The sequence below is a fragment of the Xiphophorus hellerii genome, chromosome 5 (assembly GCF_003331165.1).
Source record: "Xiphophorus hellerii strain 12219 chromosome 5, Xiphophorus_hellerii-4.1, whole genome shotgun sequence".
Lineage (NCBI taxonomy): Eukaryota > Metazoa > Chordata > Actinopteri > Cyprinodontiformes > Poeciliidae > Xiphophorus > Xiphophorus hellerii.
Genome location: NC_045676.1, coordinates 9082361 through 9096387, shown reverse-complemented (window position 1 = coordinate 9096387; position 14027 = coordinate 9082361). Strand labels below are relative to the sequence as shown.

The window sequence follows — 14027 nt, the reverse complement described above, 5'->3', positions numbered from 1 at the left end:
TGTGCTGTCTATGTTCGTCCACCGTTTGCAGGTGACCTTCTTTAACCCGGTCATTGAGAGAGTTCCTCGCCTACAAAGACAAAAGAAAATCTTTTCAAAGCAGCAAGGTGGGAGAAAAGACTCAACATTAATTTATTTGTCCATTTCATTCAAATACAGCTTAAAATGAACATGTCGCATGTTGATATAAACAAAAGTTTTGAATGAAAAGGAGTAGTTGGAAGAAAAAATACTCTTTTGAGAGACTAACCCTTCTCCCAAAAATCATTGTACCATAAATATCAACCATCCATCTACAGCTCTGGGAAAAATTAAGAGGTCACTTAAAATGATCAGTTTCGGGGCGTGCTGTGGTGGCGCAGGGGGTTAGCACGCCCCACGTTTGGAGGCCTTAGAAAACAAGTTCATATTAATTTAGAAACAACAATATTAATGTTTCAAATCAGGAAGAGTTCAGAAATCAATATTTGGAGGAAAAACCAGGAGTTTTTTGGGGGGGTTTTCCAGAGCCGTAGATACATCCTTAAACAAAAAACACCACATAAAGAAACAAAAAAGATATATTATGTTACTGTCCTTACACTTAGAATAATTTATTATTTTTCTTAGAAGTTAAAATTTATCTAATCTCTTTGATAAGAGATTAGATAAATTTAATCTGTTTGAAAATCTGATTTCAAACAGATTTTTCCCCAAACACAAACATGTTCCATTTGTTTGTTCTAACTTTATTTTAATCTACAAAATCTCAAATTTCTGACTACATGTCATCTCTTTTAATAAATCTTTTTTGCAAAAGTGTTTGTAATATACCTTTTTGTGTTTTAAACATAACTTGCAGAAAATAGTCCACCAACTCGTGAAATTTCTTAAATTTTAAATTGAAGAGTTGATTTGTTGTAGCATTTTGTGCTTATAATTCTAACAGCACTTTGTTGCAAAAATAAAAATAGAACATGAAAAAGTGTTTTTAAAAAATCGGCAAGGTGTATGTTTTTTTTAAATTATTATTTGTTTTAAAGCTGTGAAAAGTTAAAGGAGAGTCACACAAGTGGCCTCACAGCCACTAGAACTGCTAGTTTTGTTCTCTTTGGTGCCACAGCACCCTCTAGTGTTGATGTCATGCAGAGCTCATTTAGAGAGGTTGTGTGGTTTTTCTTCTGACTTAAAGCACCTTTCAAAAGTATTCAGACCCATTAAACTATTTTACACTTTATGGCTACAAACATCAGTGGATTTTACTGGAGTTTTAACTGTTGTTCTACCACTAAGTGTCAAGACCATTACAGATTTAGAGGGGAAAAATTCAGTCCCGGAGGAGTAAATTTCTGCCAAAAATCTGAAAGTTTATAGATTAATTTCACATATTTACAAACAAGAAAAATGTTGGCTATGCTCTTATGTGGAAAAGTCATAAATTTGCGAGAAAAAATATAATTTTCCATAATTTAAAAAACCCCCCCAACATTTCAATATTAAAACTGAATTGTAAAGTTCTAACAATTTTTAAGACTTTGTCATCATTTTTTTCTTGTTTGAATGCTAAATTAAAGTAGAAATTTCTGAGTTTTTAGGTAGAAACTTGCTTCTACATGGCCAATATATTTTATATATTTTATATACAGTGACCATAACACTCCACAAGTATGGAGTGCATTTGTATTTATCCTCTGTAGCAGTTGTTCTCCTTCTGGAAGGAAAGCCCTGCACGCAGGCCTGTCACAATAACAAATTTTGCTGGACAATAAACTGTCCCTGTAACTATTGCAATTATAAACAGTTATATTGTTGTGAGACCATTTTTAGTTGATTACGGCATAATAATGGAAATTTGGCTTCTCAAACACCAATAAACTTTGATTTAATAAAGATCACTTTACACTGGAACTAGAAGACATTTTAAATATCCAAAATAAAACAACCAAAAACAATAAATACAAAAATAAATCCCACTCACACCTGAAACCATAAATTAAGTGGATTATTATGTCTCTTGAATAAAATCTTATTAATTAGAATGGAAATTATCAAGAACATTTAAATTTATCATGTGATTAATTGATTAATTACTTATTGCGACAGGATCCGGCCCTGTTTTAAGTCTGCTATAGCTTATGAAGGGTTTTCTTCTCAGGCTCCCCTTTATTTAGCATCATCCCCACAGCATGATGCTGCCACCACCATGTTTCACAACAGAGATGGTGTGTTCAGGGTAATATGTAATTTTTTTTTGTGTTTGTTTTAAGATCTACATGACCAGAGCACCTTAATGAAAAGTAACTTGTAAATTTCTTACCATTTCAAAATGATGGGTTCATATGGATGTATCAAACAAAAATAAAAATGCTAACTGAGTTACAGAAAAGATATTTAAAACTGAATAAAATGAAAACTAAAGTAATTTAATGTCATTTTATTTCCCAGAAATGTTCAAACATTACAGTTTGCGAGACGATAATGGCTCTTCCTGTTTGTTCTTCCAGGCAAGGCGTTCCTCCGGGCGCGTCAGATGAACGTGGACATCGGGACCTGGGTCAGGTTGCTCCGAAACGCAATTCCCACCGTGAACAACTCGGGAACCTACAGTCCCAACGCTCACAGCCTGACTTTGAGCTCTGGGTGAGACGAGAGTTTTCCATATTTCTGTTCACCATTCGGGTCAGACGCTCCAGACGGCTGCGGCTCGATGCGGACACGAAACCTTTCCTTGATCCTTTCTCCTGTGACTGATTGTGATGCTTTCACGGCCCTGTGTCTAATGCTCCTGTTGTGTTTTGTTCCGTGTCTGTCCGTTGTCATGCCAACATCCTGTCGGCCTGTCGTCGTCGTCGTGTCCGTGTGAAACTTTCAGGGAGATCTCAGTGGAGAAATTGAGTCTGGACAACGACTCTCCGATAAGAGGAGATTTCAAGAGAGAAACGGACACTCTCACTCCAGTGAGGCAGGCAGAGAAAGAGGAAAACCGGGATGTAGGGGAGGTGTGTGATCAGGGATTTCTAAAATTTGCACTTTCAGTCTTATTTTATGATAAAAAAACAAAACAAAACAAAGGCTGTCCCTCCACCAACTGATAAACACTCAGTGTGGATGCAAACGCAGCACAATTACCTCCGAGCCTTGTCCCTCGTCTTCCATTGTGCGTTCTCACCTCTGTCTTGGCATGTTTTTTGTCCTTTATGTCTGTTTCCTAACGTTCTCCTAAAGGATCACCCGGCAGTCATCGAGTCCCTCTCTCCCCAAGACCAAATCCCCGAGTCCCCTGCCCGAACCCCACCTGCTAGCAGGTACAAACACACTAAAACACAACCCGGGGTGCATTTAACTCTTTAATATGAGCTGCAATTTCCAAAGTGGATGTTTGGTTTGTTTTTTTTTTACGTGCAGTGGAGTTTGTGCTTTCTTGTAGCCTTGTGTTTTAAATTTTTTCCATTTGTTGTTCTTAGGCAAAAGAAAGGACCTCTGTCCATTCAGGACTTCAAGCTCATTGCTGTGCTGGGAAGGGGACACTTTGGGAAGGTACAGCGTCACAAATGTACTTTTCTTTCTCTTTCTTTAGCTTAAAGGTATGGCTATATGGACTCAGAATTTCATTGTGATATTTTGTGGTACTATTGTACGACGGCGTATTGGAGATAGAAATAGAAAGAGGAGTTAATTTATGCCAAAAGAATCAGAAATTTTGTAGAAAAAACATCGTAAATTTTTACTTTTGGAAATTCCTGAGTTTGAAAAGTCAAAAATGTTTGACTTGTTAATCTAAAAAAATTCCATGTTTGTTTTTTTCTGAGATTAATCTCAATTTTATTGGGTTTTTTACATGGAGATCTACTTTTTTTGTTGTACTGTTATAACAATAAAGAATTTGAATGAAAATTTCCTTATTGCTTCATTTTTAGGTAACGCTATGGCACAGCGTTTATAGTACAAGCTCAAATATTCTTGAAAATTTTAATTTGAAACAGGCTTCTTCAAGATGTCACTTATTTAAGAAAATGTGTTATTTGTGTCACTACATGCATTTAATTGGAAATTTGTATTAATTTTTTCATTTAAAAAACGTTATAAATTCTGAAATTTGTGAGTTAATTAAATGCAGTTATTGTGTGCAACTTATTTACTGTGTGCCGAAAACATCTCACAGTCACTGCATTTAATCATATTTCTACAAACGGGATTAGTTGAAAGTTTTTTTGGTGTTCCGCCCGTGAAACAAAATGTGTTTGTGTGTCTGCAGGTGCTGCTGTCAGAGTACAGGAAGACGGGCACAATGTACGCCATCAAAGCCCTGAAGAAAGGAGACATAATCGCTCGGGATGAGGTGGAAAGGTGTGTGTGTGTGGTGTGTTTATGCCTCAACCGTGACAATGTGCTAGTTGTGTTTGATCAAAAAGGTTTAGATCTCCTTTAGACACACAGCTCTGTGTGCTTTGTCCTGACTTGCAATAAAAACAGCTCATCTTTCATCTGAGTCTCAGAATCCCATCGACTAAAATAAAGCAGTTCTCTGTAATTCTTTGTGTAATTCAACTTTTTCCTATTGTTTTAATCCCTTTCGTTTTTTTTCGCTGCCAGTCTGATGTGTGAGAAGCGCATCTTTGAGATTGTGAACATGTCTCACCATCCCTTCCTGGTCAACCTGTTTGCATGCTTCCAAACGCCGGAGCATGTTTGCTTCGTCATGGAGTACACGGCGGGAGGCGACCTGATGATGCACATCCACACCGACGTCTTCACAGAGCCGAGAGCCGTGTACGTGTGTGTGTGTGTTTCAGAAAGACAAACCTGCTTTCCAACCAGAATTAAGTTGTTTCTGGTATTTTAGTGCAATATTCCACATTTTGTTGACTTATTTAACTTTAAAAAAAAAAAGGCATTACCCACATTTTAAAGAAGGAATGGATACAGAGTATTGCATTGGAGTATCGTATATTTTACATATTACACCACAAATCTTTCTACAGATAAAGTTCTAATAATCACTGCTTTGTAGAAACTGTTTTATAGTCTGGATCTGCTTAGGAGCTTTAGCCAGAACTGATTAACATAAACACAAAACATGCAGCCAGTTCTCTTTTTTTATTTTGAGTCAACCAGAAAAAATATCTTTACTGTAAACTAGGGCTGTCATGATACCGATGCAGAGCAAAAATATTCAACACCTGATACCATTTTCCAATACCACAACAACATATTTTGAAGGAGGGAGTAAAAAATATTATTAATTACAAAATGATAATATTTTAATCCTCTTAATTAGGGACAAACTAAGAATTCAGACCTCATTTATATGAATAAATTAAATATTTTTGCTTTTGCTAAGATAAACTTAGCATAGACCATAGGTGTTAATGTTAAATAATTTTAATAACTGTACAAAATATTTTTCTTGTATATTTACTGTACAGTCTCTTATCCTGTTTTTATAGATTTTAGATTGAATCTAAATGAAAAATAAGCAACTAATTTAGTAATCGATTAATCACTAACTAGACTCAAAAAAGGTAATTTGCCAAAAGAACAATATAGAGCAGTAATTAAGCCAAAAGTTTACAAAAACAAATTAAAATTTTGCATTTAAGATTTCAAAATTATATCCACTAATAGAATACTATGTTATTGCATTTTAGGCAACAAAATATTTATTTTCTTACATTGAAAAGATATTTAAGTATTTGTTTATTTGCATATTTTCATGCATTTTAAATATTTCATTAAAAAAAAATGTCAGTGGTTCAATGAAAAATCAGTAGAATGTGTCAATTTCTACATACGATTAATCAATTAATCGCCAAAATAATCAGCTACTAAAATAATTGTTTGTTGCAGTTGTGTGTCTGATCATGCAGAAAGTTTAGTGGCTGACTTCCATTCTTTAAAGATTTCATCTCAGTTCCTTACGTTGCTCCTTTGGTTTCAGGTTTTACGCTGCCTGTGTGGTACTTGGACTTCAGTTCCTTCATGACCATAAGATTGTGTACAGGTGAGTGAAAGTCAGTCAAACAGACATTTGATTTTTACGTTGGTGAGAACATGAGCTACTGACTCTTCTAACACCTGCAGCATTGTCCACGAAGTATCTTCCGTCTCTAAATCAGATCTAATTACAACCACTAACAGTACTGCTAAGGAGAGCCGTCAGAGTAATACACAATGCTGGTTTTTGTACACACATAAATCTTTTAAGTCCAATTTCTTAAAATTGCAGGACATTGTGAAATATCAAACTGTACTATTCATTAGGGATGCTCCGATCAGGTTTTTTGCTGCCGATTCCGATAACGATCATCCATGATGCTGATCACCGATCTTTGTCGATCACTTGGAATGGCTGTTAATTTTTCGGTTTAGGTATACTATGTTATCTGGCAAAATGGAAAGATTATCTGGCTATAAATTCACCTAATTTAGACATAATAGACATATTTTAATACATATCTAAAAAACATTTTTAAGTTACCTGCTGCAGCTTTAAGCAGACATTCGGTGTAAGAGTTCACTCTTTGTTGGAGGTTGACCGATCTGTGAAATATTACTACCAGTAGCGCGTAGCGGCAGTTCACGAGTGACAGCAGAAACAGCGTCTTACACCGCCAGCTCGAAGACTTGAATTATTTGTCAGGTCTTTTTTTTTTTTTAGCTTTCTGACCGTGATGCTAATCCGGGTGAGTGTTTGTAGTTGCATACTGCTTTACCTGCTATCTGGCTGCTCCAGATGTAATTTTTTCCTTGCGTTGAACCTCGATGTAGCCAAACTCTGTCAAGTGCTTGTTTTATAAATGTCATATTAGATTCGTTGTGTTGATGCATTTTGACGCGCTTCACCCCCGAGGTAATTTTCCGCTGCAACATGCAAACATACCCATTCACAGCGTTAAAGTTCCACACGACCGGATTTGTTGCTGCGCGCTTGCACAGTGTGAAGGAAAGAAGAGATCAGCTGCACACATAGGCTGCGAAGTGAGATACAGGTGATCGTTTTGGTGATCGGCAACAAGAGACGGTGATCGGCGATCACCGATCATGCACTTTTTCATGGAAATTGGCCGATTATGATCGGTGGCTGATCGATCGGCACACCTCTACTATTCATGTATATAATTCGTTATGATCTGTTACCTAAACATCTTCAGGAAATGTTTTATGAAAGAGGGGGTGGGTACAACTTAAGGGGAACGCTGAATTTCAAAATATGTAGCGTCCGAACAACTATTAAAAGCTTTTGTATCACTGTAACTGGACAATGGAACGAAATGAATGTGGAACTAAAACAATGCTCACGCATCAACCAGTTTAAAAATAAATACAAAGCTTTGATACTCACATTGAGCAGGGAAGAAGGGAATGGACACAAATATAAGTGTGCTTTCAACTTTGAGATTCTGGCTCATTGCAAAAAATTTGGACAGGCCTAAGCTAAAGTGCCAGAATGAAAACATACTCTGAAATATTTTTACGTACTTTATGATGGTAAAGACGCATCTCACTTACATTTCTTGTCGCTCGCAGAGACCTCAAGCTCGACAACCTGCTGCTAGACATGGATGGTTACGTAAAGATTGCTGACTTTGGGCTTTGCAAAGAAGGTGGGTATAGATGATGCAGAGTGGTAGGTTCTTACTTTTTGCCGGCTCACAGAAACCGTCTGTTTTGTTTGCTTCTTTCGGCAGGAATGGGCTACGGGGACCGCACAAGCACGTTCTGTGGGACCCCTGAGTTTTTGGCCCCAGAGGTCCTCACGGATACGTCTTACACCAGAGCCGTGGACTGGTGGGGACTCGGGGTTCTCATCTATGAAATGTTGGTGGGAGAGGTGAGGACTGGGGTTGTGTTTCACAGATTTATAAAGGCAGAAAAATGGCCGCCTAAAGGATTTCAGTCGGTATTTAGAACCAAACTTATAGATTTTTAACAAGAGTCTTTCCATATCAGTGATAAAAATCTAATTTTTTTTCTCTTTTTTGTGAAATTGTATTTATTTATTTACTTGTTTGTTTATTATTTGCGCGGATGTTTGTGATCTCCCGTGTAAATTGCAAATGACATGAAAGTGTCCTGTGTGAGCAGCAGAGGGCGCAATAACGCCAGTGACACATAGAGAGCGTGCTTATTGTTTTGCCAACCGCCATAAAAAAAAAGTAGCAGAAGAAGAAGTGCAGAGTTTGCGGATGTACACGTGGATGCTAATGGTGGAACGTATCTTGCTATTTTGAGGTTGTCGTACGACCGGAACCAGCACATTAACATCTTAATCGTCAGAAAAACCTGACAAGGTTGTTGTTGTTTTTTCTTCGCGCTAGCGCGTTTCAGGAAACGGAATAGTGAAATTTGTCGAGCATCAATGACGTTCAGATAACTATCGGATTTAGGACCACATATCAAAGTAGACTGGGTCGCATTAAAAAAAAATAAAATATTTGTGTTGTTCAAACTGCCATTAAAAGATCAGATCCAGGTCGCATTAAGGTAAAAAAAAATCGGATTTGGGTCACTTCAGGCTGCAGTGTGAACATATCCTTAGATTGGCGTCTGATAGGCTTATTTTAAATGTGTACATCTCGTTGTTCTGTAGCCTCAATGACAATAAAAAGCTTTTGACTTCGACTTTTTTGATGATCGGGTCCAGCTGCTTAAATTATCGACATAAAGTCCTGAATTAGTGATATTTCCTGCTGCTGAGTTCTGACCAAACCGAATTTTTTTCCTCTCAGATCTGAAAGCTTTATTCATGGAGTCACTTTGATTTATCATAGCTTAGCATTTAGTGCCACTGCTAGGAACTTGGAGTCATTTTTGTCCTAGATGCTTTTTTAAATTTTTTTATTTTTTTTAACCAAATTTATTTAACTGTTTTCCAGAACTGTCTTGAAATTTTGCACATTTTGTCCCAAATCTCTTAGATGGATTGGACATAAATTGTTTCACAGTATTTGTGTTTGTTCTGTAGTCTCCCTTCCCTGGTGATGATGAAGAGGAGGTGTTCGACAGCATTGTGAATGATGAAGTCCGCTACCCCCGCTTCCTCTCCACTGAGGCCATTGGCATCATGAGACGAGTAAGAATATTGTTCCTGTCGTCTTCGGCATACACAATAAAGATTTTATTTCCATACAAAAAGCTGAGTGTCTCATAAAAGTGTTTAGAGCCTTTAATTTTTCACATTACACCCAAAAATCTTACCGTTTTAAATAGAATATTTAGGTGTAAACAATTGTAAAGATGAAGGGCAATATGTGTTTTCAAAAATCCTGTTAAAGTCAAAAATCTCAGGTTCAGTATTTATCATGTTCACAATAAAAACATGTTTCCCTAAAAAACTTACTTTGCTGTCTGCATGAATGCTACTTTATAAAGGAGACAAAAAGTAAAAAATATAAAATTATCTTGTAAATATAGCAAAATATTATCTACAAGTATCAACAGCAAAACCAAAAATATATATAAATTTATAGAGTAAATATTGTAATTAAAATATATATAATACAAATAAAGCATGGTTTATTGCAATTTCTTTTTTTTGCAGAAATGGTTAAAAAAAACAACAAAAAACATTAAGTGACTTACTTTAACTTTTACTGCACTGCTGTCTCAGCCATGATGCCTCTTATGGTTGGTGATTGATGTGGTGAGTAATAAAAATCTAGAAATTTAAGTTTTTAAAAAACCTGCTTGTTTTTTTTCCTCAGGTTTTTTTCTTCTATTTGTTGATTTTAACAGGGATTTAAAGGAACATTTCTTGCTAATATTTGTGAAAATGGTCCAAAATTGCAAAAAATCACAAAAGTCTCTAAATTCTGGAGGGGCTGACTGTTTTGAGGTAGATAAAGGGGGTTGCATAAAATATTCAAGTGCATCAGCTGCAAACGACTTGGAAATTTACACACAGATGCGCTTCGAAGCATATTTTAGAACGTACAGCAAATATCAACCCTTAATAATTCTGCACTACTTTACTTTGTGTTGCTCTGTTTCATAGAATCCCAATAAAATGCGTTAAAAGTTTCTAGTTGCCGCATGACGACATATGTAAGCTACATGGATTTGCACAGCTGATTAGTGGAATAAACTCCTGGTAATTTGTTGGTGTTTGTGTGCAGCTGTTGAGGAGGAATCCAGAGAGAAGGCTGGGATCAGGAGAGAAGGATGCAGAGGAGGTGAAGAAGCAGCCGTTTTTTAGAGTAAGTACGATTGAGTCGTCGCTAAAATACAGTTTTTCTCGGTTCTCTCAACACTTAAAATAAAAACAAGGTTCATACATGTCCTTGAGTTCCTTGAAAATGCTTGATTTCTGTATAAATTCCTTGAAAGTGCTTGGTATTCAAACTTCACAGTTTTCTAATGAAGTGCAATCTAATGTTTTCATTAACAGCTTAAATTTGGGAAAGAAATTACGTTGATACACTTAATAAAAAGACAAAAAATTTTCTCACCGTCTGAAGTAAAATTAGATTAAACTTTTCTTGTTTTAGATCAGTTGGAATTACCAAAATTAATTACATTTTATTTGCCAGAAAACTTACCAAGAAAATATTTTAGAGTTTTTTGTGACTTCCTTTGTCTATTATATTTAATTTAAGCAGGAAGGTAATTTACCTTAACATGATTTGTTTGAATTGTTACAATGAAATAAATTTTTATTGGTCCTAATCTCTGTTACTTATTGATCTGTGTAACTGAAATAATGGTTGCCTTATATTTTATGCGTTTAACAATGTTACTAAAATTAAGGGATTTCTTTGTTAAATTAGTGTGGATTTTTTGTTCTTTGGCCTGTCAGGTTTGTAAGATGTGTGAGAGACATTGCAAAACATCAATTTTGTTATATTTTATTTTATCCCTGCTGTCTAATGTAGAATACTGTCACAAGACATTGATATTAGTAATACATTTTGCCACATAACAGTGGATTGAAACTGTCTTTTTTAATTCATTTGTATTGTTTCCATCTCCAAACTATGGTGCTGCCAAAGTTTGAAAACTTACCTTGAAAATGCTTGAAAAGTTCTCAAATTTTACGGTGGTTTACATGGACCCACTTTTTTCACTTTCGATAATGATACGGATACCTTAGATTTGGTATCGGATTGGTACTGATCCGAGACAGAGAAACATCGCTGAATCAACTTTGAACGCTTCGTTTTTAAACGCAGACATAAATATACTGAATTGGAAATTTCTTTGATGACTTTGCACCAGAACACATTTAAATACAGTAATAGCTTCAGAAACTTGTCCAAATATGTAAAAACAACTCAGTTTTAACTTGTTAACTCAGTGCAACCAGGAGTATTATTTATATGAAGTAAATAATAAAGAAGCTGAAACTGACAAAAACAATATGTTGACTACTTTGGTCAACTATGTAAGAATAAACTGCAGCAAACCAGATGGACAATTAATAATAAAGCATGATGTCACTCAGAGCACAAAGCATAGAATTAGATTGAATAGATCTGCCTTTATGGATCGGTCTACATTTTGTTTTCCAATATCAGAACTGATACAGATATTGATATGGGATTGGTGCCTCTCTGATTTTACTGTGGGGAAAAGTGTACAAATCCTGGTGACTGTGGATCTGTGGGTGGAGTGGTTATCTTATGATCTTAAGGTTGTAGGTTCAATTCCAGCTTCTTCCTACCACGTGTCGATGTGCCCCTGGGAGAAGCACTTAACCCCAAATTGCCTACCGAACTGCATATCGGTGTGTAAATGTGTGTGTGAATGTGACTACTGTAAAGCACTTTGGGTGGTCAAAATGATTGAAAAAACTCTATACGAGTTCAATCCATTTACCATTTAAAAATCGTTTGAAATCACATCCAGTCTGCCTTTTTAAAAAAAAAAACAACCAAAAACAGATCATTTCTGTGTTCCTGTCCATCCAGAACGTGGACTGGGAGGCGCTGCTGCAGAGGAAGGTTCCCCCTCCCTTCGTCCCGTCTATTCGCAGCAAAGAAGACGTCAGCAACTTCGACGAGGAGTTCACCACTGAGCCTCCGGCGCTGACGCCGCCCCGCGAGGTGCGCTCGCTCTCCCGCAGAGACCAGGAGAGCTTCAGAGACTTCGATTACGTCTCGGACCTCTGCTAATTTACCGAAACCGCGGGCCTCTGAGGAAGGAATGTTGGGTATTTTTAAAGGCTTCGTCGAAGATTCAGCCTCCCGCCAGACGATACGAGCTCTCGTCTGCTATTAATTACACTGTGAATGAACGAAGAGACTGAGGAGAGTTTGGTGTGTCCGCTTTTTAAAGATAGTGATCTGACTAAATCAGAGCCAGGGCAGGTAGTTGTTGGGCTTAGACGCTCCGTTACAACAAAGAAACATAAACGTAAAATTCTTCATCCAGTCGGCGTACACCAGAGAGAAAACGCTGGCCTCTGATTGGTTTGTGTACCGTTGACTGTTTAGGGTTTTCTCTGTGGCCTCTCAAACCAATGCCTTACATTTTTACTTCTGTGTGTTTTGTCACCCTTTGTAAACTGATTTAAAAAGTGTGCAGTGGTAAAAGAAAAACAGAGTCTGTGCTCAATATTTGGTGATTTATGGGGTATAAAGAAAACCACTGCTGTGGATTATTCTGATGTCCACAAACATCTTTTTAAAACTGTGCTGCTTTGATTTTATGTCTGTAATTTGCAAATAAGTTGTATTTAATGCTTCATTTGTGCATTATTCAGCATCCAGCACATTTTTCTTTTTTTTTTTAATTACGTACTTTGATCGGTAGATGTAATTTAAAAGTGTAGCAGAAAAACACTCAGAAGTCAGCATTAAAGCTATACTGCACACAGGTTAGCAAAGGAAAACACTAAACTGTAATGCATCATGTTGTTACCTATAAACTACATTTTACCAAAGTGTCTTCTACATCAGGGGTGTCCAAAGTGTGGTTCGGGGGCCATCTATGGCCCTTGGAACCATTTTGTATGGCCCTCCTGAGAATGCAACAAACCTGACCCTCTAGTGGGAACTTTTTGTCATTTTTTAGCACATTTTTAATTCATTTTTCATTCATTCATTTTTAATCCTTCACAAATTTAATTTGTCTTTAATTGAAAATGTTGGACAGAAAGAATTTTTCTTTTACTAGCCATATCTTTTTTAAATTTTTATTTCATCGTAAGTAGCTGTAAACATCCAGCAACTTTTTACTTTAAAAAAACCAAAACAAATGTTTCTCGGTCCAGTAAGCCAAAAATTTCAGAAACTGTCCATTTATTATGACAAAAAGTTGCCACTTTGTTTAATGTTTAATTTGTTGAGCATATAAAAAAATTTACTTAGTTTGCGCTTCAAGTCAGGAAAATGTAAGATCAATTTTGGGATTCTGGCTAATGTTGCAAATGTTTGGACACCCCTGTTTTACATAAAATAAGCCATTTCATTCAGGAGCATTAAATCTTTAAGCTCAATGGTTGCACATTTGTTTTTTCCCAGGATAAGACTAGTTGATATCAAAGTCATAAGGATAACAAACCTTTTCTTTGTGCAGCAGACGTCGCTGCTATACATTTCTTCATAAATGGCCCCATGAGAGTACAACAGAGGAATACTTGTTGTACTAACAACAATTGATCCCATTTTATAAAAGACATTTGGAGTACAGGAGTAGTTTGTTTTGAAACTGTATGATTGTGTGGATTTTCCTTGCGTACAATGAAGAAGTACCATAAAACAAATAAAATTACATCTTTTATAAAGAAATCCTGCAGTGAACAATGTCTGTTTATTGGTGTCATCGTTTTCACTTTTATTTTTAATATTTAAATGTCTTTATTGAGAGTAAAAGCAGAACCAAACTGAAATCCCTTGTTAGTATGATGAAGCTCAACGCTGAGGAATAAATAAGGCAAAACATTTACAGCAATAATACACAACCCAGAAATAATCAGGACGCAAACACTTCTGGATCATTAAATATTTCACAGTAATGATAGAAATATTTTGTCCTGGATGACTATCAGTTATTGGTAAGCACTGCTTATCCATCTCATTTGATTCTGCAGCACCTATTTTAATCTATTT

The 14027-nt window shown here is 36.2% G+C and overlaps 1 protein-coding gene across 2 annotated transcripts in view; it reads left to right on the top strand.

The window, feature by feature from the left end:
* Positions 1-13706, top strand: part of pkn1a (protein kinase N1a) — a 64079-nt gene extending 50373 nt beyond the window's left edge. For both annotated transcript variants that reach the window (XM_032563067.1, XM_032563066.1), the window contains exons 11-23: positions 32-107; positions 2484-2619; positions 2852-2978; positions 3205-3284; positions 3444-3516; positions 4235-4326; positions 4573-4749; positions 5918-5980; positions 7507-7583; positions 7668-7810; positions 8945-9052; positions 10095-10175; positions 11886-13706. In XM_032563067.1, the coding sequence (XP_032418958.1) occupies positions 32-107; positions 2484-2619; positions 2852-2978; positions 3205-3284; positions 3444-3516; positions 4235-4326; positions 4573-4749; positions 5918-5980; positions 7507-7583; positions 7668-7810; positions 8945-9052; positions 10095-10175; positions 11886-12089 (1437 nt within the window). In that variant the 3' untranslated portion in view covers positions 12090-13706. The remainder of the gene's footprint in view (positions 1-31; positions 108-2483; positions 2620-2851; positions 2979-3204; positions 3285-3443; positions 3517-4234; positions 4327-4572; positions 4750-5917; positions 5981-7506; positions 7584-7667; positions 7811-8944; positions 9053-10094; positions 10176-11885) is intronic.
* Positions 13707-14027: the final 321 nt, after the last annotated feature.